General features: G+C 37.3%; 1 protein-coding gene across 4 annotated transcripts in view; it reads left to right on the top strand.

Annotated features, from left to right (window-relative positions):
- Nucleotides 1–10,837, top strand: part of SLIT2 (slit guidance ligand 2) — a 257,184-nt gene extending 246,347 nt beyond the window's left edge. For 3 of the 4 annotated variants that reach the window (XM_086746083.1, XM_086746085.1, XM_086746082.1), the window contains 3 exons: nucleotides 2,822–3,110; nucleotides 7,660–7,871; nucleotides 8,974–10,837. In XM_086746083.1, coding sequence (XP_086602209.1) covers nucleotides 2,822–3,110; nucleotides 7,660–7,871; nucleotides 8,974–9,215 — 743 coding nt within the window. In that variant the 3' untranslated portion in view covers nucleotides 9,216–10,837. Of the gene's footprint in view, nucleotides 1–2,821; nucleotides 3,111–7,659; nucleotides 7,872–8,228; nucleotides 8,318–8,973 lie in introns of all 4 variants that reach the window. The other variant, XM_086746084.1, reaches the window with a different exon arrangement.
- The last annotated feature ends 14,478 nt before the right edge of the window (nucleotides 10,838–25,315 follow it).

Below are 25,315 nucleotides of genomic sequence, written 5' to 3'. Positions count from 1 at the left end.
AGGATTTTATGCAGTATTTTTATCTTTGCCAAAGTCTTAGTTTGACACCTATATCATCATGTAGCTTGCACTTACTCTTATCATCTTTCTGTTAAAATGGTATTTCTGGTAAGCATCACCTCAGCTGGCAGGATGAAATTCAGACTTGACAGCAAGCCCTTGTATGGTTTTCTCTCTCTCAGTCTTACTCTCTCTCTCTCTCTCTCTCACTCCCCTCCCTCTTTTTTTTTTTTTTTTTGGACAAAGTTGTTCTTGGGTCACAATATTTTGATTGACTTGGAAGGGGTAATTTAACTTTATTTTTACAGAAATTTATAATCTTTTTTTTTTTGACCTTTTTCCAACTGTATGGCTCTCTGGTGTGGTCAGAATACATGCACTAGATATTTTTCAGTCTTTCTTATAACAGATTTCAGTAGATCATATTGAAAGCCTGTGGCTTTTTGTAAGAAATCTTAAGGGACAATCTGTTTCTTCTTAAAAACTCTTCAAAGGGGACACAGACTTCATTGATACTTCATGTTCTTCTCTCAGAAATTAGAGCATATTCTGCTAGTTGAGAGTGGCACGTTGTTTCACAGAAGCTGCTGTTTCTGAGACAGGTAGGGCATCAGGTGCTTTTCATTTGTGCCTGCTCTGTTTTAGCAGTTTCTGAATGAGATACTTGTTTTGACAGTGTCATTGTATGACTGTTATTTAACAGAGGTCTCACCATTTGCCTCCTTGAGCAGTAATTTGGTAATTTACCTGTAGTCAGGGGCAGTGACCAAAAGCTTAAAGCAGGGTGGGAACTATTTTCTTACCTTTCATAAAACAGAGCTGAAATATTTGTCTGCATCATTTCTATGGCTGTTCTTTCCTGACTGATAAAGAACCTTTATCTAAAAATTATCTAGGACATATTGCTAAAGAATAATAGCAGCTTTTGCACACACTTTGGCCTTCTAACACTTGGTAACTTGCTAGAAGAAGCGAAAAGTGTATGGGCTAAAAACTTGTGTATATGGTTGTATTGTGTTTCCCATGTCTTCCATATTAGATATGACAGACAAAAAAAATTCTGAATGACATCTGATATACATCGTATTATCTGGTGTGATACATGCTTATATGGTTCCCAGAAATCATATTTAAATTTCCTGACACTTACAAGTATAACATCTAGTTTAGCATTGCATTGGTGTACTTAGTTTTATGTAGCTTTTGTTTTTACAGTGGATAAATTCAGTGCATCTATTCTGCTATTAGAGACCTCGGGCCATATGCCAGAACATTTGCTGAGTGCTGCTTTCAAGGGAGACATCAGGGTGAAGAGGCCTTGATGACTCTGCCTTGTCCCTGGATCTTGAGAATAAGGCAAATAGTTTTGAGGAAATGGAAACTAATGATTGTTTGCAGTCTGAGTCCTTTAATATAATAGTCTCAAGCCTATTTTACTTAACTGGTAATATCAAAGAATATTAGGCTCTTCAGCAGTATGGATGCAATGGTGTTCATTTCTATAGTCACTGAAGCTTAGCACAAATGAAATTACAATAACCTCTAAATGAAAAGCAAGTCTACTTCATTGGGTTGCACAGCACTTCTGCATTACTTTCAACTGTTCAGAGTAACTGTATAATACCATTAGAAGTATCAGTTTACATGATTAAGGAGCAACTATGCACAACATTATCTCTTTCCTTGGTTGTTATCTTACTAACTAACAGAATGACTTTTTTTTTTTTAATTATTTTGCCTATGAGTAAACCTGTGCAGCTAATAAGCATATTTATTTTCAGGTAAACAGATCCTTTTCTAATACTCAGTACATTTTTATTTCCTTTACTTATTAGTCTCAAGAGGTATTTAGGCATTTGTGGATTAATTATTTGAATGTAATATCTTAAGGACTAAATTGTATAGGCCAATATGGTCGCAATAAGTTTAAAAAGAAAAAAAGGGGGTAGAAATAGAAGAAACTTCATCTATACAAGGAAACAATGTTTAACGGTAATGTTCCTTCTGAATTAGTTTTCAGTGATTAACTGTTCACAACAGGATAACTGCATTGCGTATACCTCCTGCTCCCATTACACCTCTAGCAATTATAGACTACATCAGAGGAATTATTCTGGAAATGGTCAACATAAGGGGCATTTGCACTAGCTAGAAATATGTACACAGAAGTATTTTGATGTTGAACTATTGTTATTATTGACTACTTTGTTTAAAACTGTAATGGCAAACTATGACTGGCTTTTTTATTAAGCTGGTTTTGAGACATGCTGAACAAAAATATTTTTGAAAGTAATGGAACCTTCTCCTGTTGAGCTTTTCTTTCCAATAATTTTCACTAGCAAAATTTCATATTTGAAATGTGTATGCCAGCTCCAAATTGATGAGCTGGTCCTACTAAATCCTTCTGGATTTGTGTACCTTAGTAGCTTACAAAAAAATAATGTATCAGCTGCTAAATTTTAACAACTTTTGGTTTTCTAAGATTCAGAAACTATGTACTATCCTGGACTTAATTGCAGTAGGTCAAAAACAGGCACGTATCTGAACCTTTTCACAGTTGTGAGCTTTCTGTATGAAATCCTACATACATCTCTTTAGTTGGACTTAGAGACTTACAGGTCTGGAGCTGATTTGCATGCATGCTTGACAGCCAGGAGAGTTTCCAAATACTAGATCATTGCTCATGGTTGTAGGCTGAGTATCTAATAATAATTAATTAGGAAGAAATATTTCTTGAAAAATGTTTTAAAAAAATTGGGAAAATAGTATAGAAAATTATACCAAATATTACATTGATTATTTGCTATTATTATTTTCCTAGGCATGCCTGTGAAAAATAACATAGCAGCTTTACGCCAGTCTCCAGGACAGAATGGCACCAGCTTCCATGGTTGCATCCGTAATCTATATATCAACAGCGAACTCCAGGACTTCAGAAATGTGCCACTGCAAGTGGGAATTCTGCCTGGTTGTGAGCCTTGTCATAAGAAAGTTTGTGTGCATGGAACATGCCATGCTACTAGCCAGTCTGGCTTTTCCTGTGAGTGCGAAGGAGGATGGACTGGACCCCTCTGTGATCAACAAACTAATGACCCATGTCTTGGAAATAAGTATGTCCTTCCTCAAGACAGAACATTAGTATAATATGTATATAAGTCTCCTGTTAAATGTATTATTTTTGTGAAAGTTCACACTTCTGTCAGCAAGAAGCAAAATATCCTGGGCGTGTAAAAGTGAAAACGTCCAGGTTACAGAATGTTCTTTCCATAAACTTAATGAGGAAAAGTCCCCAGTTAAGGGGAGCAGATATATACACCTCACTGAAGTTCTGCCTAAAGCCTGGGATATGCTCTTACATTCTTCTGTATGGGCTACTTCTGTAATGAGTTACACCAATGCAAGTGTTGATATGACATTTGGTACAAAAATCATTTAGAAGAAGTTGCAAATGGAAAAAAAATTATTTGCTTATTTATAATTTCATAGAATGAAGAAATACAATGATTATTATTCTCTAATATGTTTTAAAAACTTTATACAATAGATACATCTAATATTTTCATATTTTCACAGTATACCTGGTTTTAGCAGGGAAATAAATTTCTACCTTTATGGTAACCTTCTGTTTAAGTCCATGTGTGCTAATTCTTTTTGCTGATTTGAACATTTTAGTTTGGGTATTTATGTATGTTTATAGAGAGGGTCACATATGTCTACATGGAGAGAGAGAGAAAAAAATTATATATGTGTATATGAGAGTTTTGATATCTATGCATATTCATCTTTTAAATTTACTATAGAGACAGATTCCATTTTTCGGCTCAGGGTCTCCCAGCACAAGAAGGTCAGAAACTTCAGAAGTTCAAAGCTCTTCAGGATTTATTGGTTATGGGCAACAAGGTGTCATAGGCGTCATTCTGTTTGCCCTTACCACTGTCCTTACTACAGTTTGGCAAGCATCTCTTTGGAAAGTAAGCCTGCTTAGACCTTTGGCTGCTGCTTTTTCAGTGCTCTGGCCTGTATAACTTTTGAGGACCAGGGTCCTGAGTTTGCTAAAAGATTCTAATAAGATGATTTTCAACTCCCATACCATATAAAATCATATTTAAGTGATCTTTTCACACAATTTGTGTGGAGAGTCTAATCCTTTAAAGCTTTATACACCAGTTAGCATGCTTTACAATGCAGTTAGTGTTGTTTATATTGGTCATGGACTCTTTCAGTGCTATTAAGTTTGGAACTCTTCCCAGAGCCACAGCAGTGAATTTTTGAGGCATATCATTATAGCACTTCAGTGTTTATGGGTCTTTTTCTTACCCTGTCCTCTTTCACAGTAACTTAAGATATTAACTTAAGGGACAGCAGATTAAAAAATACAAATGCAATGTCTACCACATACATTTTATACTTTAGGAGTCAAAAATAACATGGAAATGTAACCATTAAGTTCTCTAATAAGAAAACCCAAATAATTTATTTGAAGTGTCCTTGAAAAATTAGATTCTGTATAGGTTCTTATAAGTATACACATCATCACCCAACTGAGTGCTTTTTGCAGTAAATTGCAAAACTTGGCAAGTATCCGATACAGGCAGTATCAAGGATAGAATTAAGTGAGCACAGCATTAGTATTTTGTTAGCTCTTGAAAGTATTTGTTTTGTTCCAGCTGTATACTGTGCTGTGAGCTTTTAGGAGAGAAAGCCAAACCAAAATTGTTTATTTGGAGTGAAAGAGGATTTTATTGTTCTTTAGTTCCTGGGGAATTTGATTCTTTATTTCTTGATTCCTCTCTAAATCCTGCCTATTGTACAGAAGCATTTTGTCCATGTAACATTCCACTTCATCTGAGAAACAGACTTGTCACTGTAATCTCGGTCTCAAAAATGCAGGGGATCTTTTGGAGATCCCTGCACACTCTGAAAAGGCTTAAGGCTCAGACTTCTTTTACCTAAATCTAGGTGCCTGACTTAGGAAGATAGTGACCAAAGTTTGCTCTATAGTCAATAAAGGAATAAACACATTTCTAAAGAGTAAATTAGACCTCAGGTGATCTAATCATCCTCTGGATAAGCTCGTTTCTCTCCATGACTATGTGGGGACCTTATGGCAATTATACATCTCACTGACATAGGAACCTAAAATTAGATAAGATGAAACTGTGCCTGAGAGTTTGCACTTAGCTTGATGTTCCTTTCAGTACAGTATGACGATGAAATTTAGGGCTTCAAAGAACAGGTGGAAGCAAAAGCATGAGAGTTGGCATTAATTTAAGATTTAATCTTCTAAGTCAAGCAGAACTTTACCAAAGATTCTGATGCAGACTGCTTTGATATCTCAAACAGCCTGTATAGAAAATGACATGAAGTCAGTGTCACCTGAGCAATTTCATACATCAGATGTCCTTAAAGGTGAACAGATCAAATGCTAAACATAATGAAAACTAAAGGAAAGCTATCTGCCTGTCTAAGCTTTCCATTTTGAGCTGCTTAACCTAACTGTCTTGGAATATCAGACTTCAACCACAGGAACAATTTGGAATTTTTTTAGGGAACACAGTTGCTTCAAAAGTACAGACTCTTGCATAATAGGGAAGCTGGAAGTGCTTAAGCTATCAGTTAAATTTTATATTTGTAGTTTCTAATCCCAAACTGGATATGTGAATGGAGGCTGTGTGTTGTGCCTTCCATTTAAATATCCTGTGTTGAGAATGACTTCCCATACTCTTTTTCCTCCAAGTTACACCATGCCTAAAGCACTTCACAGAATAAAGGGTACAGATGGAGAATTGTAATGCAGATTTCACTGATGAGTGGAACTTGTTGATGTTTATAAACCAAAACAGTTTTAAACAGCGAATGCAAGTCTTGTGCATTCTTCTCAATTTTACCATATTTCTTACTGTATTGAAAGAGTAGAGTACAAAGCAAAATGTTTCCAGAAATACAGACTATTTTATCTTAAAAAAATTCAAAAATGAGTTGTTGTTCTTAACAGAACTCTTATTTTACTAGGAAATACAATTTTATATGAATTTTTGCCATCTTCAAATTGAAAGGATTTTATTTTAGATCAAATGGGATTTTTTTTTTAATCTAAAGCTTTCAATTTCTTTATTTATATATTTATTTAGGTGGCTGCCAGAACCTACTAAGGAGATTGTGGGGCTCAGGGATCTTACAATACAGACAGAAAAACATTAGAGAGGAAAAATATTAGGGAAGCTGACTGTGACCTGGAACTTCAGGACTGCATTCCTCCCTACAGAGGAATATTCACTGTGGTCTCCCTAGGAAACAGTATGTAGACAGAAAACTTGTGTATCAAGACAACAGTTAAAGAAAATAACACCATTTCTAGGAAGAAAGTTATTGACCCCATGTCACCAAATGAACAAAGGGAAGTGATTTTATTCCAAGTCATTGGTGATGTTTTCAGAAGTTGAATTCCCCTAATCTTCAGCTTACACCTAGGAACAGTTAATTAAACATCCTCCTTTTGGAAAACACACCTCTCTCTCAAGAGAAGTAAGACCAGCCATATGTTCCCATACTGTACATCAGAACTTAGATGCAGTTTAACTCACGGCCTTTTTTGTCTAACAATAAGATTTGAGCGTGCCACAAATGTTTACCAGAGCTCAACTGAGAGAGTAGCTAGTGTAATAATTAGGGTGAGACTTGATAATATAGAACCATAGAATGGTTAGGGTTGGAAGGGACCTTTAAGGGTCATCCAGTCCAACCCCACCCTGCAAGAATCAGGGACATCTCCAACCAGATCAGGTTGCTCAGAGCCCCATCCAACCTGGCCTTGAATGTTTCCAAGGATGGGGCATCAACCACCTCTCTGGGCAACCTGTTCCAGTGTTCTACCACCCTCATTGTAAAAAAATTTTTCCTAACATCTAATCTGAATCTACCTCCCTCTATTTTAAAACCATTACCCCTCGTCCTATTGCAACAGGCCCTACTGAAGAGTTTTTCCCCATCGCGATAAGTAATATGCAACCTCATTTAGTGTGAGTTTCTACATAAGTACTACATGAGGGCCGTTGGCTTTCATTGAAGTGAAGACCTACCTCACACATCATTTGACCATGCAGTTGGCAATGCAGACTAATGCATTTGAAGGGGAAGCATGTGTTCAGCTTTGAAAAAGCCATTGCTTGATTCACAAAAGTTTAGGTTAAGAAGTGCCTGACCTGTCTTTGTACTGGGAGCCCCATACTTCATGAGCGACAATGTATTTTTTTTTTTAATTATATAAGAACCAGGATTTCAGGTGAGTATTCTTTTTCTCTACGTAATTATAGTGGATTACATTTGGTCTTGATTTTGCTGTGTTCTTCTCAAAAGCATGCTGAAAATTTAGGTAGACAGGAAATGTTGGTTTTAATAACTGTGGCCTGTAAAAGTCTTCCATAACACATCTACAGTGGTGGTTTTCTGGTGAGATAGAGTTCTGTACTGCAGCCTGTTTCGTGTAAACCTGCATACCAATTATAAACCACTTCACTGCATCTCACTGAAAAAAAGTCCATCAGAAAAAAAAAAGCAATTTCTTCTGAGTAGAGTCCAAAGTATTTGTAGTTAATATCGCTTAGCCTGAACTTTAATTAATAATTTATTTTTATTCTCTTGGGCTTGTTTCCCCTGTAGATGTGTGCATGGTACCTGCTTGCCAATCAATGCGTTTTCATACAGTTGTAAATGCCTGCAGGGACATGGGGGAGTCCTCTGTGATGAAGAGGAAAAGCTGTTTAACCCCTGCCAATCCATCAGGTGTAAACATGGCAAATGCAGGCTTTCAGGACTTGGGAAACCATATTGCGAATGCAGCAGCGGATATACGGGGGACAGCTGTGATAAAGGTAAAAAAAAAAATAAAAATCATGTTGTTGTTTTGGTCTTAGAAAAGAGGGGTTTTTATTACAACATGAACAGCCAAAAACATTACCAACTTTTTTTTTCCCCACAATACACACATCTGTTGCTTTTTTTTTTTTTTTTTTTTTTTACTGTAAGAATTTATCTTGGTGAGAGAAAAATCAAACTTTTTCCATGAATTTGTTTACATTTTGAGGATTTTTTCATCAAATGTTTTTCTGTGAAAACATTTCTCTTTTTTGCCTTTATTCAGAAACACATTTTTGCTATATTTAACTATTACCTTTTACCTGCTGTATCTTTCTGTATTTATTGTTTCTCTACCTTCTGCAACTGAGAAGCCAAATCCAATGATTCTGCTCCTAGTTTTATCACAAACTCTACTTTTGACCTCTCAGCTTCAACTGATTTATCACAGCGAATTATGCAGGTGAGATGGATGAAAACAGGATGACTTTTCTCCCTACCTTTTTCTTTTTCCTTTCTCTATCAAAGCTCTCCCTCTCCCTCTCTTCCCCTTATCCCAGATGGCATTTATTTTGTATTGTACATAGATGTGAGTAGAATAGAAGAATATGGCTGTAGAACTTTTAACAGATGTCTCATTTTTAGCTGGTTTTATACCTCAGTAATTTATGAAGTTAGTGGAATGTAACTTGTATTAAATAACAGTTTGAATAATATTAAACTCCAGGTCTAATAAATTAAATTGCATGCTCTCTGAAACATTTCCCTATGGTAAATAGAACCAGCTGCAAGCAATGTAGCAACAGAAGATGTGTATTTTTATAAAAGAGGAAAAGATTTAAGCTTACAATTTTCTTGTCATTGTAATAGCTTTGTATTTATGGTTTACATATACATAATATAAACTTTACTGAAAATAGGAGGTATAGGAAATAAAACTCAGCATTAATCAAATTATATTTGGTAGAACCACTAGTTTCCAATATACAGTCTGCGTCAAACTTTAAAAAATCAACCCCAAGTGCAATTAGAAACACAACATCTTCCTTAGCAATGTCAACCATTCTTTGATGTGCGTCTCAAAAGTGTATCTCTTATTTTAAATGTTGTTTTGTACAGAAATCTCTTGTCGAGGGGAACGAATCAGAGATTACTACCAAAAGCAGCAAGGGTATGCTGCGTGCCAGACGACCAAGAAGGTATCGAGACTAGAATGTAAAGGAGGATGTTCAACCGGGCAGTGCTGTGGACCACTAAGGAGCAAGAGACGGAAATACTCTTTTGAATGCACTGACGGGTCGTCATTTGTGGACGAGGTTGAAAAAGTGGTGAAGTGTGGCTGTACAAATTGTCCCTCCTAAGTGTCCCTGTCACACTTGTCTTTTGAAATGTTGTATACTTATTGACCGTGTCGGACTAATTAATGCTTCATAGTGGAAATATTTGAAATATATTGTAAAATACAGAACAGACTTATTTTTATTATGAGAATAAAGACTTTTTCTTCATTTGAAAAAAGATTCAAGTGCTTGAACTGAGACTTCTCATAACCAAGAGGAGCTTTGAAGAAAAAAAAAAAGACCTGGTAACATTGCAACAGAGATGGGAAACTTTAACTGCTTTTAACATGGATTCTTCTTTATAACATGCTGAAGATACACTGACACTATACACACGTGACTTTCAACTTAAACAGCTCAGAGATGAAATACTGACCAGAACGTGAGGCTTGTTTTTCCACTTTCGTATCAGTATATTTTATTGTATTGACAGACCATACCAATCACTTACCTATGGATGAGGAAGTATTATGAGTGAAAAGAATCAGATTATAGAGAAATAACAATTGTATGAAATACATTTTACCTTTTGGAATTACTAAGCATCTTGAGAAGATGAGGTCCCATTTAATGGATGGGAAATGGGAGATATGAGAATATACTATAATCCTGAAATCTCCTGATGATGTATACTTTTATGTCAGCATGTTAGCAAAAGAAGCATAAAAAAAAAGTGTTTATCTGCCCTTTTCCAGTATTAATTTTTTTGTAATATAAATGTTCGGGGATGATAAAAATAGATTATTGATGGATAAATTAGTAATAATATGGATTTCTGTTTCTATGAGTTCTAAACAACTCTATACAGTATTGGGTTTCATTGAGAAATATTTATTGTATCAAAGTACATTGTACTTAACCCTTTTAGGCCATCCCTTTTACTGTTTTTCAATGCTTTAATATATATTAATTTATATTTGACCCAGTATTTTTGTAATTTTTTTTTAAAGAACTTAAAAATAAGGATTTTTTTTTTTTTGCAATAGAACTAACGTAGCATGTCGTCTTGGGGTAAATGTTTTCAGTCTGTTTTTTCCTCCCCTTCCCCTTCCCTTTTTCTTTTCCTTAGAATCTGACCACTTGGTGTCACTGAATCTGAAAGTGATGACAATCTGCAGTTTTCACATACAGCAGATATTCAGGACACCTTCCAAGAACCCGTAATGTATGACAGAAAATGTCTTCACACTAGGTGGCAATTGTAGAGAAGTTAATTTTCCCTATATACAGTACTTACAGAAAATAAGATGGCGTGTAGAAAATGACATTAGAAGGTAGATCTTTATAAATTAATATTCCCATGGAGCTCTTTACCTTTTTTATAAAAAAAGAAAAAAAGGCTGTGCTATCAAGAACTGTGACTTTCCCCAAATAATAAAACTACTTTACTGCCCTACTGTTCCCCATGTTAACATGTTGCTGCTAAATTATAATGTAGAATTGGTAATCAATAGTGGATTGTGTTCTTCTTTAAGTAAAACCCAGGGTACCCTGTAAAAATGCAGATGTTTTTCAATTTTATTTTATTATTTTTTTTACAAAAAAAAGTTAGATGTACATGTGTAATGCAGTGTGCTTTGTCTTATTTGGACTGATATCAGTAATGCTACTGATGTTTGTAAATTAAACAGATATTTACTTCATTAACAGCTTTTATTTGTATTCTTCTGAGAAGTTTAAATTGTCTAACAGCCTTTAATTAAACATCTGTAGTTGCAAAGAGTATTTGGTAAAAAACAGAATAAAACCCAACCCTAGATCTAGTGTATTCATTGCTGAAAAAATGAAGAAGGAATTGATTTGGGATTATTATACGTACAGGCAGTGACATATGAAAAAGTCAGTTCAATATGGACACAGCTCAACTCATAAAAAAAATCAACAAAAGACTTCTAAATAAAGTACACTGCATGAAAAGGCAAATTGAGTCTATCCTAATATTTTAATGGTTATACAAATGGCAATTTGACAATTGTTTCAGCAAGTAATTGGATTTTTCAGAGGGATTAATTTTCACTGATCTTGAACTAAGTATTTTAAATGTAAGCAATTGGATGGGATGATACCTAAACAGGTTTCTCGTCTGTAATATAAATTTTACAGGTACTCCTGTATCTATTTTACTGAGTGTACTTTAGAATTTGTCTAAATATCCAATGAAATAGCCTGTAGCATGAGGCCTTCTTTGCAGTTTCTATGACTCCTAAATAACACTCTGCAAATATGGGTAGCTTTGAGGAAAAAGAAACCAGTTTTTCCACAACAATATTTATATAGCATTCTTGAACAAACAGTATTATTTTTTCTGTGTACAATCAAAATTCCTGTACCAAGTATCTGGAGCTGGCCTGCTTTCTGTCCTTATAATGGCAGAGAAAGAACTTTGCACTGGTATTCAAGCAATGCTAGCAGTTACTGGTAATCCTGAGGCCCTCAAGACAGAGTCTTTTTGTGGTCTTTAAGCAGAACCAAACAAAAACTTAAGAATTAAAAAAAAAACCAACCAACTGCAAACAACTTTAGCACCTACATCAAACAGTGACTCGGCTCACCTTAGAAACCTGAGCAGCCCTGTATTCTCACCACCAAAGGTCCTTGAGCATCGACAAAGTATGCTACTGTGCTTTAGAAGAGAGAACTTTCTCAGTGGGATGGGTCACCCTGACCCCTTTCTCATGCCTAAATCAAGTTTCTTGTAATATTGCTGTAATAGACTGCCTTGCAGTTGTATTCCCCAAAAGGGAAATGGGGTTCTGAGGGAACTGTAGCTCTAGGCATAGCTGACTCAGTGGAGAATTTAGTTCAGCGCAGAACACTCCGGACATCTAGGTTTTCATTCAAAAATGTAACTTAAGTTATGCAGCTTTTAACACAGTGCTCAAGGATGAGTCTTCTCTCCTAGGGTCTGCTGCCTGCTGTACGAATCACTTATACAGACTGCTTTTAGTGTGTTAAATAAAATGCATAAAGAGCATTGGGTCTGAAGGATACGACTGAGTGACCAAGTTCCTCCCTTCAAGTCAACACTGCATACAATTTGAATTATTTTCTCATTAGAAACAAATAAAACTGAAACTTGAAGATTCCATAATTTTCTGCCAGTATTCTTAAAAGCTATAAAAGAGAAAGCACATGAATACTGCCTAATTTGTACTGGCTCATGCACAGCTCTACTGTCATCTCACGGATGACAAATATATGAAAGAGCATGGAAGAAAGACCATTCTTCGTGAATGAAACAGTAACAAAAGTCATTGTTTTTTTCTAACATTGAAAGTCAATTGTGAACAGGAACTATCACACATGGAACCAGACTCTGCAGCCTGTATTAAAGTTCCCGGGGAAGATGGATATGCGAGTGATAGAAATACTGGTTTAAGCAAATCAATGGTGGGCTTTGAATAAGCTTTCAGAGATACAGTTTATTTTCTAAGCTCTATTGTAATAACAATTTTGTCTTGTGTTCAGAATACTTTTTATTGCCATATGAGGATGCCATGAGGTTTCATATTACAAAGAATTATTGTAACATGATGATGCTCTGTGTAGGTGCCAATATGATATTCATAAGATGTTATGAAGGCATTTGCTTGGAAAAAAGAGAATGCAGAGGTTTCGTAGATGACAACAAATCTGGCAGAGCTGATGATCTGTACTTGCAGGGATAGTAGCAACACAATAGAGAAAGTGGATGTCACCATGTTAGTTCTGATGAGATGAGTGATGATTAAGAGATGAGGGGGAGAGTGGTACATTTTGAAAAGGAGCTTGCTGTTAAGAAGAAAATGCCCAGAAGTTTTGGAAAAGTGTCAAGAACACTGGAGGCTGTTTGCATTGAAGCTCTCTTTTGGGAGCTTTATCTGTTATTGCTTGAAACATACGCATTTAAAAGAAACCTCTTTACAGCTCTGAAAAATGCACACTTGGTCTTTCTATCTTGAGTTAACCCTATTGTCGGAGGAAAAGTTTATCTTTTCGAAGCAATTAAAAAAATCTCATTTTTTTGGTTCCTTTTCCTCTCCTTTAGAAGCGAGTGTTATTCTTGCGGTAGCTTATTAGGCATGCGAGTGTCTGTGCTTCAGCCATCCCACTTTACGGCAGCGAGCCTGGCACGTCATTTCAGTTCCCATAGAGTGCAATTCCCCATCTGAGCCACTCAAGATTCTTGGCTTTTAGAAGAAATATTTATACGCTGAGCTGGTATCTCCAATCTATTTAAGATTCCTGGAGTGGAAATCAGAAAATCGGTGGTAGTTGTGAGTAAAGTAAAGCTGAAATGTTTGCCTGCATGCCTGGAAAGCCTGGCTTATGCTGGAGATCCCACTGTTTTACTGTGTTCTTTATGTATTGTGTTCCTGGGAGAGCGGGAAGTAGTTGTCCTCATCCTTTCAGAGATGTCTGAGAGCAGAGGGGATTTTGTGTCCTTTTGCAAATAAATTGTCTAGGCTAGGAATCATAGGCCTCTTTGGCCCTCAGCCAGGTTAAACTGTGTATGTATACCTTAACATCAGCCATCATCTTGGACACCAACAGCTTCTGATGTTAAAAAAAAAAAGTGAATAAATCTTGCTCTTACTTTAATAAAACACAGATGGGAAAAGCAAACCAAACAGAGAGTTAACAGCTCTATTCACTACTCTCCTGGGCTCCATGTGATTAAATCAGAGTTGGAGGGTATGTTCCTGCTGCTGCTGTTCTGGCCAGTGTCCGTAGGGGTGATGGCCAGGAAAGGAGATGTATTCTATCAGTGCTGCATGTCATTTGTAAAGCTGAGAAAAAACAGTCATCTCACTGAACAGCAAGACTTCTGGCTATCCATAGTCCCAGCAAATATGCTCCAGCTCTACAGCATGACACCCATGCTGCAGGAATTTTGCTCAGCCATGGGAACAGACTTTAAAACTGCCTCCCAGATCCACAGCTTAATTTCAAAATGTTGATCTTAGTAATGCTTTCTGGTCTTTACAACTCAATTCTTTTACTTCATTCCAGTTCAGAGGTAAACTCCTTTAGTTCTAAACATCCAGCCTCAGAACTCTCAGTTGCTGCCCTATACTATGTACAGGAGATTAAGACTTGGGTTGTGTTCCTTTTTTAGGAATTTGTTAACATTTGCAGAGGCATCAGAAGACTTGCCTTAAAGAAGAGGAGACAGGTTACACATCCAGCTACAGAGCTCAGACATTTTCATGTCCTTTATAATTTGGAAAATGTTATATTACCTCCATAGGTTGATATAAACTTAGATTTTTATAGATTTATAGACTCAGACCAGGGGAATTGCTATCTGGTTTTGTCTGCTAGAACTTTTTCTTTTTTAATTCCTTTTAGGATACTTTCCATATCACAAGAGACAAGTCAAGACAGAATTAATGTGCCTCGGTTGCTTACTCTGTCATTAAAGTTCCTTAAAAAGATCCAGTAGCCTTTTTCCAGGACATTTTTCTTCTTTCTCATAGTTTTTCACATTCTGGGCTTCAATCTGTTGTTTCTGTATGATGGGCCATTTGTCCACTTTGGTTAATTTCCAGGACAGATTTAATCCTTCTAAAGAGAGGGAAAGGATACCTTTTTTTTTTTTTTCCTGCAGCTGTGCCTAAAATCTCTCACAGCACATCTTTAGAAGTATGTTTTCTTTCAAAGTCCTCTGAGAATAGGTTAACTTGAGCTGTTTTTACTGCAAACTTGTTTTTTTTTCTTCTGATTAGCTTTATTTATTTAATCACATTTCTGTGTTTCTGCTATGGTAACAGCAATAAGAGCAGTACCAGCTGACCTGTGCTTTAGAAGTTGCTTGCTGTTTTGAAATAGCAAGTTTAAAGGGTTTGAAGTTTGCCTGTTCTCTCTCCGTTTTTTTTTTCCTCTCTTTTTTTTTTCTTTGACTGGATCTCCTTCTCTATCAGTTCACCCATTTTTGAGCAATTTTATGATTATTCTCTAGGGAAAACATAAGGGCATGCGTCAGTGTTAACAGTAAATAAAATTGACCACAGAAAACACATAGATCTAAAAATAATTTCTATACTTTCAGAAAAATCTGAAGTAATTATTCATTAGTTGTTGCCTTCTATTTTACTGAACAAACTGTTACATGATTACTGAACAAAGCTACTAAGCAGCTTCCAAGTACACCCCTAGAAATAATTTGTGTGTCCAGGGCTAGAGAAGAAAAAGGGGCCTAACAGTTACCTACTGGCCACGAGACCATAGACTCCACTGGAGAAAAAGATTCACTGTTATCCTAAAAAAAAAAAAACCACCAAAACTGCCCCCCAAAAATCTAATGCAAAACTCTGCAAAGCAGCTTAAAAATGAGAAGACAAAGGTTTATTAACTCCCACTTGATCAAAACAGCACTCATCATCCCCTATCACAAAACACGGAGCAGCCTTTGGCGTTCACCCCATCCCTCCAGCTCAGGCACTCCAGACACTACTCACTTCCCTCCACGTCCCACCCCCTCAGCTCCAGACCCGAGCATGCCTGCCATTCCCACAGCCCTCCCAGACGAGACGCTTCTTCCTTCCCTTCACAGTCAGCCACAGCAATCACCTTCCTGCGTGTGAGTTCACCAAGATAACTGGAGGCACCTGATGGGAGCAAAACACCATGCTGGTGATGGGAAGAACACTCTGCAGCTAATTAATATTTAAGCATTTTTAAAAACCAAGTATTATTTATTAAACTGTTACAGCAAAGTGCTAGTACCAATCAGCAGGAATGGTGGCTGACAAAATGTTTCAGTAATAAAATCCCTACTCTGTGTGACATGGAGAATGAGGCCTCTTCATTTTCATTCCGAAAAGCGTGCATAGCTTCAGGTTGATTGAAAGGAAGGGTAAAGAGACCTAGCCCTGACTGAAAATCTGCTCAGCAATCACATTCAAAAGCTAGAAATAAACAAACAAAAAAGATTCCCCATTTTGTTGTTTATGGTTTTTTTTTATTTACTAAGAGAACAAAGGATAAAAATAAAATAGGTAAAGTTCGAGTGCCTGGGAAATAAGAACAATAAAAAGGAACCAGCTCTGGCTGTATCAAAATGCTGGGCAGTGCACACACACACAAGGGAATTAACTGCTGCAATTGCTCATGGGTAACATACAGCCATATAGTTTCTAAATTTTGTAGAAAGGACACAGCCCAGAAAGTAGTGACCAGCCACAGAAGTCATCCTACTGTTACTTCATGCTGACATGAAAGAACTGTTTGGGAATAACATATTTTAGCAAAGTGACTGAAGAAGTCTATTTGAATTTCACATAGTAATGAACAGGCTTGTAAAATGCAGAAGAATGATGGTATTAGCCCACAGAGAAGAAAATATTACAGATTTAAGACATCTAGGGCCAGATTCACTGTAGGCTCAAGCTGCTTCATGCTGTTTCAGTGATGCAAAGCAGCTGTAAACCCAACTTGCTGGCCTGGAGCCACTACAACTTCTATCTGCTAGAAAAAGGAGTTAATGGTTTCAGTGCCTAACACCTGGGTTTGGAACTGTGACCTGGCTAAAGGAGCCATCACTTGCACTGCTTTGGAAAAACCTTTGTGCCCTCTCGCTTGGCTCTGCCCATGTAAGAGGTGCCAAGGATTTGTGGGAACGGAGCTTGCTTTTCAGTGCTACTCTCCAAACTCCAGAGGAGTGAAGAGAATTGGCAATTCCTTTCCAGCAACAGCAATCAAAAATGAAAGACAGAAGGTTTTTGACCCAAAAAATAAAGTGAAGTGAGTATTATTGTAGTAAAACTGCTTCTAGTGATGTAATTTCTTTTAATACTCACTTTTAAAGAGTCGCTTAATTCTGGCTCCATAAGAAAGCTCTATGGAAAACAGATTCTTCTTGTAAAAATCTCTTCCTCTGTGTGTGTGTGTGTATATATATATACACACACATATATAAGAGGAGAAAGTACCTACTTTTTTTGTTTGTTTGTTTTTCAGGATGTGAACTTATTTATGCTTTTCGGCTCCCCTGAGCAGCTCTGAACAACAGCAGGAATGATTAAGAATTCAAGGTAGCTGGCAGTGAGGAATTTTGACCTAATCTATCTTGACTTTGCACTCTATGCATTTAAATGCAGCACGTCTGTGCGGAACACACTGTAGTTCACTGGGGTACAGTATCTCTGTTTTAGTCACACGCATGCACTGAAATAGCTGTGTGCACATGGAGATCACTTCTCTTTTTTTGCTTTTTTTTAGCCAAATTAGGGGATCAAAGCCATGTAAAACCTTTTGTAATGAAACTCGAAGCCACATGTAATGAAACCAGATAGTTTTTCCTTTCTGATCTAAAGTCTTTCCTGTTTTCAGGCATTACTATAAACCTACATCTTGGTCCAGTCTGTAACTTGGTCCAGCTTGGATTAGATTTGCAAACAGTTTGATGAATCTGGGATGATTTATAGCTTGAGGTAGAAAGAAAACAAACAACAGAATCTGAAGTTTGGCCTGCTTTAGGCTCAAAATCAAGCATAACCTCCTACTGACTCCTTTTGGATTTTTGTGTCTTTTCAAATCCTGAAAGGAAAGCACCCCACTGAATCCTAAATCCAGCACGAAAAAGATACTGCAGTGGTAAATGTAAAAATAAGTTTCATAAATATCCTTTCCTTTTCTGGGAAATTTCCATTTAGACTTAAATAAGGAATTTATAAAGAGGCAGATTAGGGAAAATATTTCTTCCTTGGTACCAAGAGCTCAATGTATTCTTCTTTGTTCAGAAGACAAGAAGTATATCTATCAAAGAGGACTTTATTCATGCCCTCCACAGACTTGTTCATTCTCTTTTAATTCAGCTTAAAAGGAAGATGACAAACATCAGCAGGGAGCTGTTTAGCTAAAGGAAGTGTAACATTCAGAAAAATCAATATAGATTTCCAAAGAGAGTGTGGCTTAAACTTAGCATGAAAATAACGTGAATTATAGCAGCTCTAAGGGTTCCTATTTGCTATTTACTTTTACGTATAACAAGTCTAGATACAAGACATGTCTTCAGAAAATAAGGGGATGTCTGTAAAGACTACCCTACACCATCATTTCACAGAGTGGATTCTTTCAAAAGTGCTGCTTTGCTGGTTTAAAGAAATACATAGGGCCAGGTTCTTCTTCAGAAATTGTGCTGGTTCGTGGTATTTCTACCTGCTACCAATGCACATGCACCAGGTGACACTCTTATCTGGGCCAGGCCATCTTTGCTTTCAGCATCAGCAACCAGAAGGAGAACAAACCAATCCCACAAGAAGCAGCTGTGCAAAATATGCCTTAAGCAAAATGCGAGTGAGCAGATGCTTTGCCCTGTTGGACAGGTGTAGGTGAGGCTCTGTCCCACTTAAGGGAGAAGCTCAAACAAGGAACTGATTGAAGCTGTTTGTGTGTTCCAGTATTTGGCCAGAAGGAATGGAGACAGATTCTGATATATTTTCAGACACCTTAATTCCCACATAACTAGAAAATAATAGTATCAACAATAGCAGACCTTTAAGAAGATAATACTGAAAGTATTTCTGATTCCTGATTAAAAAGCATTTTGTGCACAAATAAGATCACAGGAGCACGGCCCTACAAGCCTGAAAATACAACTCTTTCCACTATCAAAATTTAATTCCTGGGCTAGAAGGATTTCAGTCTGTATCACATTACAATACATTCAATATTTAAATTATCTTTCTTATTTAAAGGCATCCTAAACAAGAGATCACTGTTCAAGTTCCAACAGGTCATGTTTCCTATTATTATCAATAGTAGGTACTCTCAAAGGACAGATGGACAGTTGAGACTAAGCAACCTAGCCATGAAATCTATCCACACCTTGTCTAAGCTCAATCATGCACAAACCCATTTAGCCATCCTTTAAGATACACATGAATCCTTTAATTCAATCTAGATCAAAATGCTCTTTTCCTCCATCTGAGGCATGAAAATGTATATAACAGATTCAGGAAAAATCCACATAATTATCCTGGTTGGATGTGAAGCTTCCTTCAATCTTTGATCTATAATGTAGTAATGTGTCAACTCGACCAAAGTAGTTTTATGTGCAGGAAATAAGACAAACTGAGTAGCTTCATGGTTAATTGATTAAAAGGTTCTAAAGAAGGTGCAAGATCAAAGAGCAACTTAATGGTTTTATGTTACTCTAGAGAACTGTTGGTCCACTTTTCTGACAAGACTGACCTTGGGCAATGAAGTAACAGGCAATTAAAAAAAAATTGCAAAACTAAAACACAGATCATATTTATCTAGTTTAGCATCCTTATTTCCTTTAGCAAGTAATAGGTGGAACACCCCTGTTCTCTAAGACAAGTTGTATTTTGTTAGCCTTTTATGCTATACAGTCTCAATATTGAGTACACAAAATTGACTGTTGCCCTGAAAAGAAAAAAAGCACAGAAACTCAGGATGCCATGTCATTGATTAAAAACCCGTGAAAGCAAACAAATGTCAGACTATAGCTGAAGAACAGTTCCTGGTAGAGTCCTTGGTCTGTGGAATCACTGAGCTCCCTCAGCCATCTTCACCGCATTGGGAACTGATGACACCTCATAGCTTACAAGATTGGCTCATCTTGAGAAGTATATTAGGGAATAGGAGCTGCTCTAAAGTAATATAACTGCTTGCAATAAAGGAAAGAAAAAAAAATTAATGTATTGACTCTTAAAGAAGAATTTAATAAGGCCATTCTCTAAATGACACTTTAAAACACCGATACTTTCTGGTTAGGCTGTCATCGCTGGGCTGTTCAAGACTCTCATGAGCACAGTTTGCTTTATGTCTTCTGAAAACGAGCACTATGCTTGCACAGAGGCAAAAGAGAAATAATGGGAATATGAGGCAAAGGAAGGCAGAAGCTGCATACAATAAGACTTCCGCAGCTGCATTGTGATCTGAATCTTTTTTTTTTTTTCTCTGAGTCCTGATCCAGTGTGGTATTTTGTACGCATAACCAGATAGTATTTCACTGTACTTGAAGAATTGGGACAATCAGTTAAGGCACCATCACTAATAAGACTGGAGCTAGACTCAGTCTGTCACTCAATTCTACCAATAACTCAGTCTCCAGTGCTTGGGCTTCTGGAAAACGGTATTGCAGGCACTTACAAGTCAAATCCAGACCTCCATTCATGCAGCAATGACTTCCCAAGTCAAATACAATTACATTAAAAGAAAAAAAAAAAAAAACAAACCAACAGGCACCCACACTTGTTTTTCATTGATCCTGCTCTCATCAAAACCAAGGTACCGTTACATGCTTTTCCATGTATTTTCTAATGCTTATATAGGTGCACTTGCCCCTCACCAACAAATTCTCACCTCATTACTGTGAAGAAAGGCCCCCTCCCAATCAGCAAAGAAAAGAACCCTTTCTCTAGGTGTTTATCTCCTCTCCAATATCATCAGACCTTGGCCATGCAATGAGATATCACAAGATGCCCATCACTTAGAGCAAAAGTATGAGGGCATCCTTGAGTTTGAAAACAACTTCCCTTGAGGGAAAGCCTGTTAGAGGTGTCTAGCAAATGACTTGAGTAGTCTGAGCTATTGCAAACAGAGATCTACAGTCACAGAAAATGACACAAGACACAGCAGCTTGGGAGGACTCCTCTCATCTGTTGATTATAAATTAATTAACATATTTGATCAGTGTATTAATGACACTGTAGTATGCTTTACCATTAATGTCTCCTATTTACACTAACATGGCATTCAGGTCAAGGATATAGAAGTTCCCTGTTGTTCTATTTACTTAAAACAAACAAACAAAACCCTACTACTGCTCCTGCTGGCCTGCTTCACTCCACAAAGAAGAATCCCCCCCTTCAGCTGACAGCTCTGCTAAGTGCCTGATAAGCTGCCTCTCCTGGGTCACCACTGAGTGGGAACTTCTGAGCTGTGTAATGGGATTAGCTTTCCCACACCATTCCCGGAGAGCCCATTGTCAAAAGAGGAATAGTTTTATTCATGGCAACAAGTCAAACACAAACCCTTGGCAAGTCAAATTAAGAAAAAATAAACAAACAAATGGAGTTTTGGCAGAATCTGGGATTTGCCCTATTGGAAATTTCTTTGTAAGCTGATGGAGAAGTTGACTGATCTGGAATGGACCACTACATTCACAACAGAGCTAAAGAGTGACTTGTTAAAGACTCCTCTTTTGTTTTGATAAAAGATGTTTCATTACTTCAAAGCCCTTTCCTTCACAAAGACCCTAAAAAAACAATCCCAAACCAGCAGCACATCTTTGAAATGAGGGGGAAAAATTACCAACTGCTAGACTTTCTGAGAAGGAATCTTGAATTAGTCATTTTATAGTTTCCTAAGTACAAAAGCCAGGCAATTGCTGTGATTTAAGGATATAACAATCTTCAATGCACAAATTCCCTTTATTGGAGTATAAATGGTGCCTTGAGGGCACATAACACCACTGAACTGGCTCTGGCAGAATCAGTTTTATTGTATTCTACTGTGCAGAAAAAAAATTGCTTTGGTACAAATTGTCATATGCCATTTTTCAGCCTGATCAAGTTCAGTCGTGTGATTGTAAATTACTTTGTAGTTGAGAGGTATCTCCAAATGTCTGTGGTTAATACTGTCTTGAACCTTTTCTTTTATAATCTAAAGTTCTTTTTGTTTTGCTCTAGCCATGAACACTTTTGTTCCCATGTAAAATTTTATAGTCATACTGCCAGTCTGAGCACTTTTCACAATTCTTTTCTAAATCTCAATGCCATTCTCCAAATGGTTCTCCTTCACTGCTTAACAGTACTTCAAAGAGACCCAATGGAACTGGTACTTCCTATTTCATTTTTTTTAAATCTTTGGTGGATCTGATGTGTCTCCAATGTATTGTTAACAACATACTATCACTGAAGATTTGATTGTCACCTGTGCTTTTTGGTGCTTCTTCAGCTTGGTGAACATCTCACAATTTAGTTAGTGATTATGGTATCTTCATATATCACTTTTTTTTTCTTGTTTATGCATCAACCAAGCACTTGGGGAAACTGTGCAGAGTCTCACAAACTTCACAAACTAAGCACAACTGAGAGATGGGGTGAACTGTGCTGGGGCAGGGTCACATAAATGCGTATAGACTGCTGTAGGGATTAGCACAAAGCTCTCAGAAAGGAGCTACGTTATGCTGTGTAGACATATCAGCTCCGCTGGAACTAATTTGGGAAACCCTCATTACTACACAGTGTGATTTTAAGTCTGAAGTATCTCAGGGTCTTGCAAAAATAAGAATTGTCTCCTATTAAAATAACTATTGAGCTTTCATATTGCAGAGAGGATTTCTCATACCTACAGCCACCACACCAGGAACTGGAGAAATGTGGTGCTGAGCTGCAGTTACAAAGCCCAGTCAGACCCTGATGGGAGCTAACGAACTCTTATGGCTTCTTGCTGACTGTATGGCACCATGCAGTTTTCTTGCCATCCTTTTCCTCATCATTTCAGGTCCAGGGGTGCAGTGTTGGGTACTTGCTGGCATGAGTCCATAGGCCTTAACACCACAGCCCCTGCTCTGAGCAGCATAGGAGACAGTGCTTCTGGACCCACCTTGGCTCTAGAAGCAGTACTACATTGGTACTCGCTCTGTACTTAGCTTCACAGGCTCCCTGGCACAGCTGATGCTCAAGACCCAGCTCCCAAGATTTGCTCTGCTTAGTGGTCAGGGAAGAGCATTCCAGAAAGCTGTATTTGTACCTGTAAAACTGAAGGACATAATAATAACAAAGACAATTTTTAAAAGCACACCCATCAAATGCAGAATACCTAGCTATGTTTAGGTCTAACTGTCAGATTCAGCTCAAGAGAACTGTCTCACCAATAAAATACATGGAGCTTGTCAAAGCAGTGGACTAATCTTTTTATTTCTCCTTTTAACAAGGTCCAGTGTCCAAGAGTACTAAGAAATAGAATATTCATGGCTGAGATGCGAAATACTGTTGTAAGTAAAAGACCAATTAAACAACAGAGATCAAAGAGTAGGTTTAAATAGTCATTGCCTCTTCAGTTTAAAAATAAATATCAAATAAATTTCTAACTATTACTGTCACTTTTCAAAGCCATATCATAAAACCAATTAAGTGCAAATTTGCACTTTGATGGAGAAGGATGATGTAAATAATATTACTATTATTATTTCTTTTGAGTCAAAGAAATAATGTAAATGATGAAAAAAAACTCATGCAGCACTCCTTGCCCTTGATGGATAATTAGTACTCAACAAAAATCACACAGCATTAACATACTTATTCAAACAAGAATGTAACTAAGCCGAATAAACAAAACCAACCAACTAACCAAACAAAAAACCTCCAACTGGTGACCTAACCTCCCCCCACAACTCACTGCTTTTCTTCACTACTTGGGGAACGCACACAGTATCTGTCCTAACAGACAGTCCTTTTGTCACTGGGCAAGGACACCAGGGTATTTACTACTATTCATCCCTCATTGATTACTTCACTTTCCACACAAATAATGCCACTATTAATTATTTGCTGAAGTTGTCTTTAGAACACTGTACCCATTTGCAAGGCTGAATTCCACACTACAACTTACAGGATCATTTTAGAGCTGCATTCATGGTATATATACTGAGTAAAATGGATGGATGCACAGAATGGAATATTACTGCAGAAGTGAGTCCTCATTGCTCTCAATAATATATTTTACCAACTTTTTCAGTGGGATACTGTGTTTACTAGATTGACTTTGTAATGAAAACAGTGCCATTTTCAGTTTTGTGGATGGAAATTTACACCAAGAGGCTGAGAGAAGAAAGTGAGAGGTGGGGTGGGAACGGGGAACAGACTGGACTGGCCTGTCTAAAAATTGTATCTATTTCCAGAGTAGAAAAGAAGCAAATAAGCAAAAGAAATAGCAAAAGGAGGAGGAAAACAGGAGAAAACACCTCAGAGTCTTTTGTGTGTAATAAAATTTCTATATATAGTGTGAGCCACCTGACAGTTATAAAGCACACTCTGGCCCACTGCAGACTGAACTGTTTTACATCACTGATAGAAAAACTGTCATAATTCAAAAAAATTGGAGTTTTACTGAATGTCTAGAAAAGTTAAAACCTAAAGAAGTTTGGGACTTTAGGAACAAAGAGATGGTACTGAGATTCTGAGAAGTGAAACCATCTTTTTCGTTATCCAGTAAAAAAAAAAAAACCTGTGGGATGACATAAACTTGTCCTACTCTTGCTGCAACTTTGAAAAGCCTGAGCAGAACTATTTGATAAGAAATAAAGCTAGCAGGCAGCAAATTCACAACCAACATAAAAGGTGAAGGTGAACTGCGAGAGTCCTTGTCACAGGTTACTGTGAATACTAATAGTCTCCTGGGGTTCAAGAGGAGGAGAAATCCACATAAGAGAAATCCATTGAAGATTACTGAATATGCAGCAGTCATCCCTGGCTGAGGATGTTCCTGAATGGCAAATGGCTGAAAGCTGGGAGAATACTCATGGGAAATGTTATGTACAGTTGCCCTGGTTCACACAGTCTTACCCAGGCACCCTCTTTGGCTGTCTCAGAGGGGACACACGATGACAGGACACTGTGATGGATTAATCTTTGATCTGACCCAGTGTTCAACAAAATTCTTTCAGTTAGACAGAATGTGCAATACTGTTAAAATGATTTTGTGTGTGTTTGTTTTTTGTGAGATGGCAATTTCATAGTATTTTTTTAAATACACAGTTCTCTTGTGAACTGAATTACCTTTTGAAACACGAAGCTGATAGCAAATGTTACACTGGCCACTTGTCTGTACCTTGCCTCACAGTAAGTACCTGCTCCTGGCAGGCTCTTGGCAAGTTTCCTCTTTTGCATCCCATACTGTATAATTTATTTGTGTTTATCCTACAGAGACTGACAAGTTGCATGACTCTTGCATTCCCAGCCTTTCTGACAACACCACTACTCTTTTCAACCTACTCCTGAGATTAGTCCCACATGCTGCAGCACTTCCACAGGGACGTCAGCCCATGAGAGTCACCAGTCAGCTGAAGGCGTGGGACTACCTCCACTGGCATCCAGCAACAGCAGCGCAGTCTGCAGCTGGGCAGTGCAGTGAGGTACTCATTCCCCACCTTTACTATTCCCATC

Source organism: Chlamydotis macqueenii, chromosome 4 (genome assembly GCF_036417535.1).
Source record: "Chlamydotis macqueenii isolate bChlMac1 chromosome 4, bChlMac1.mat, whole genome shotgun sequence".
NCBI classification, from domain to species: Eukaryota; Metazoa; Chordata; class Aves; order Otidiformes; family Otididae; genus Chlamydotis; species Chlamydotis macqueenii.
Note: the sequence above shows the minus strand (reverse complement) of the source record. Positions and strands in the feature narration are given on the sequence as shown.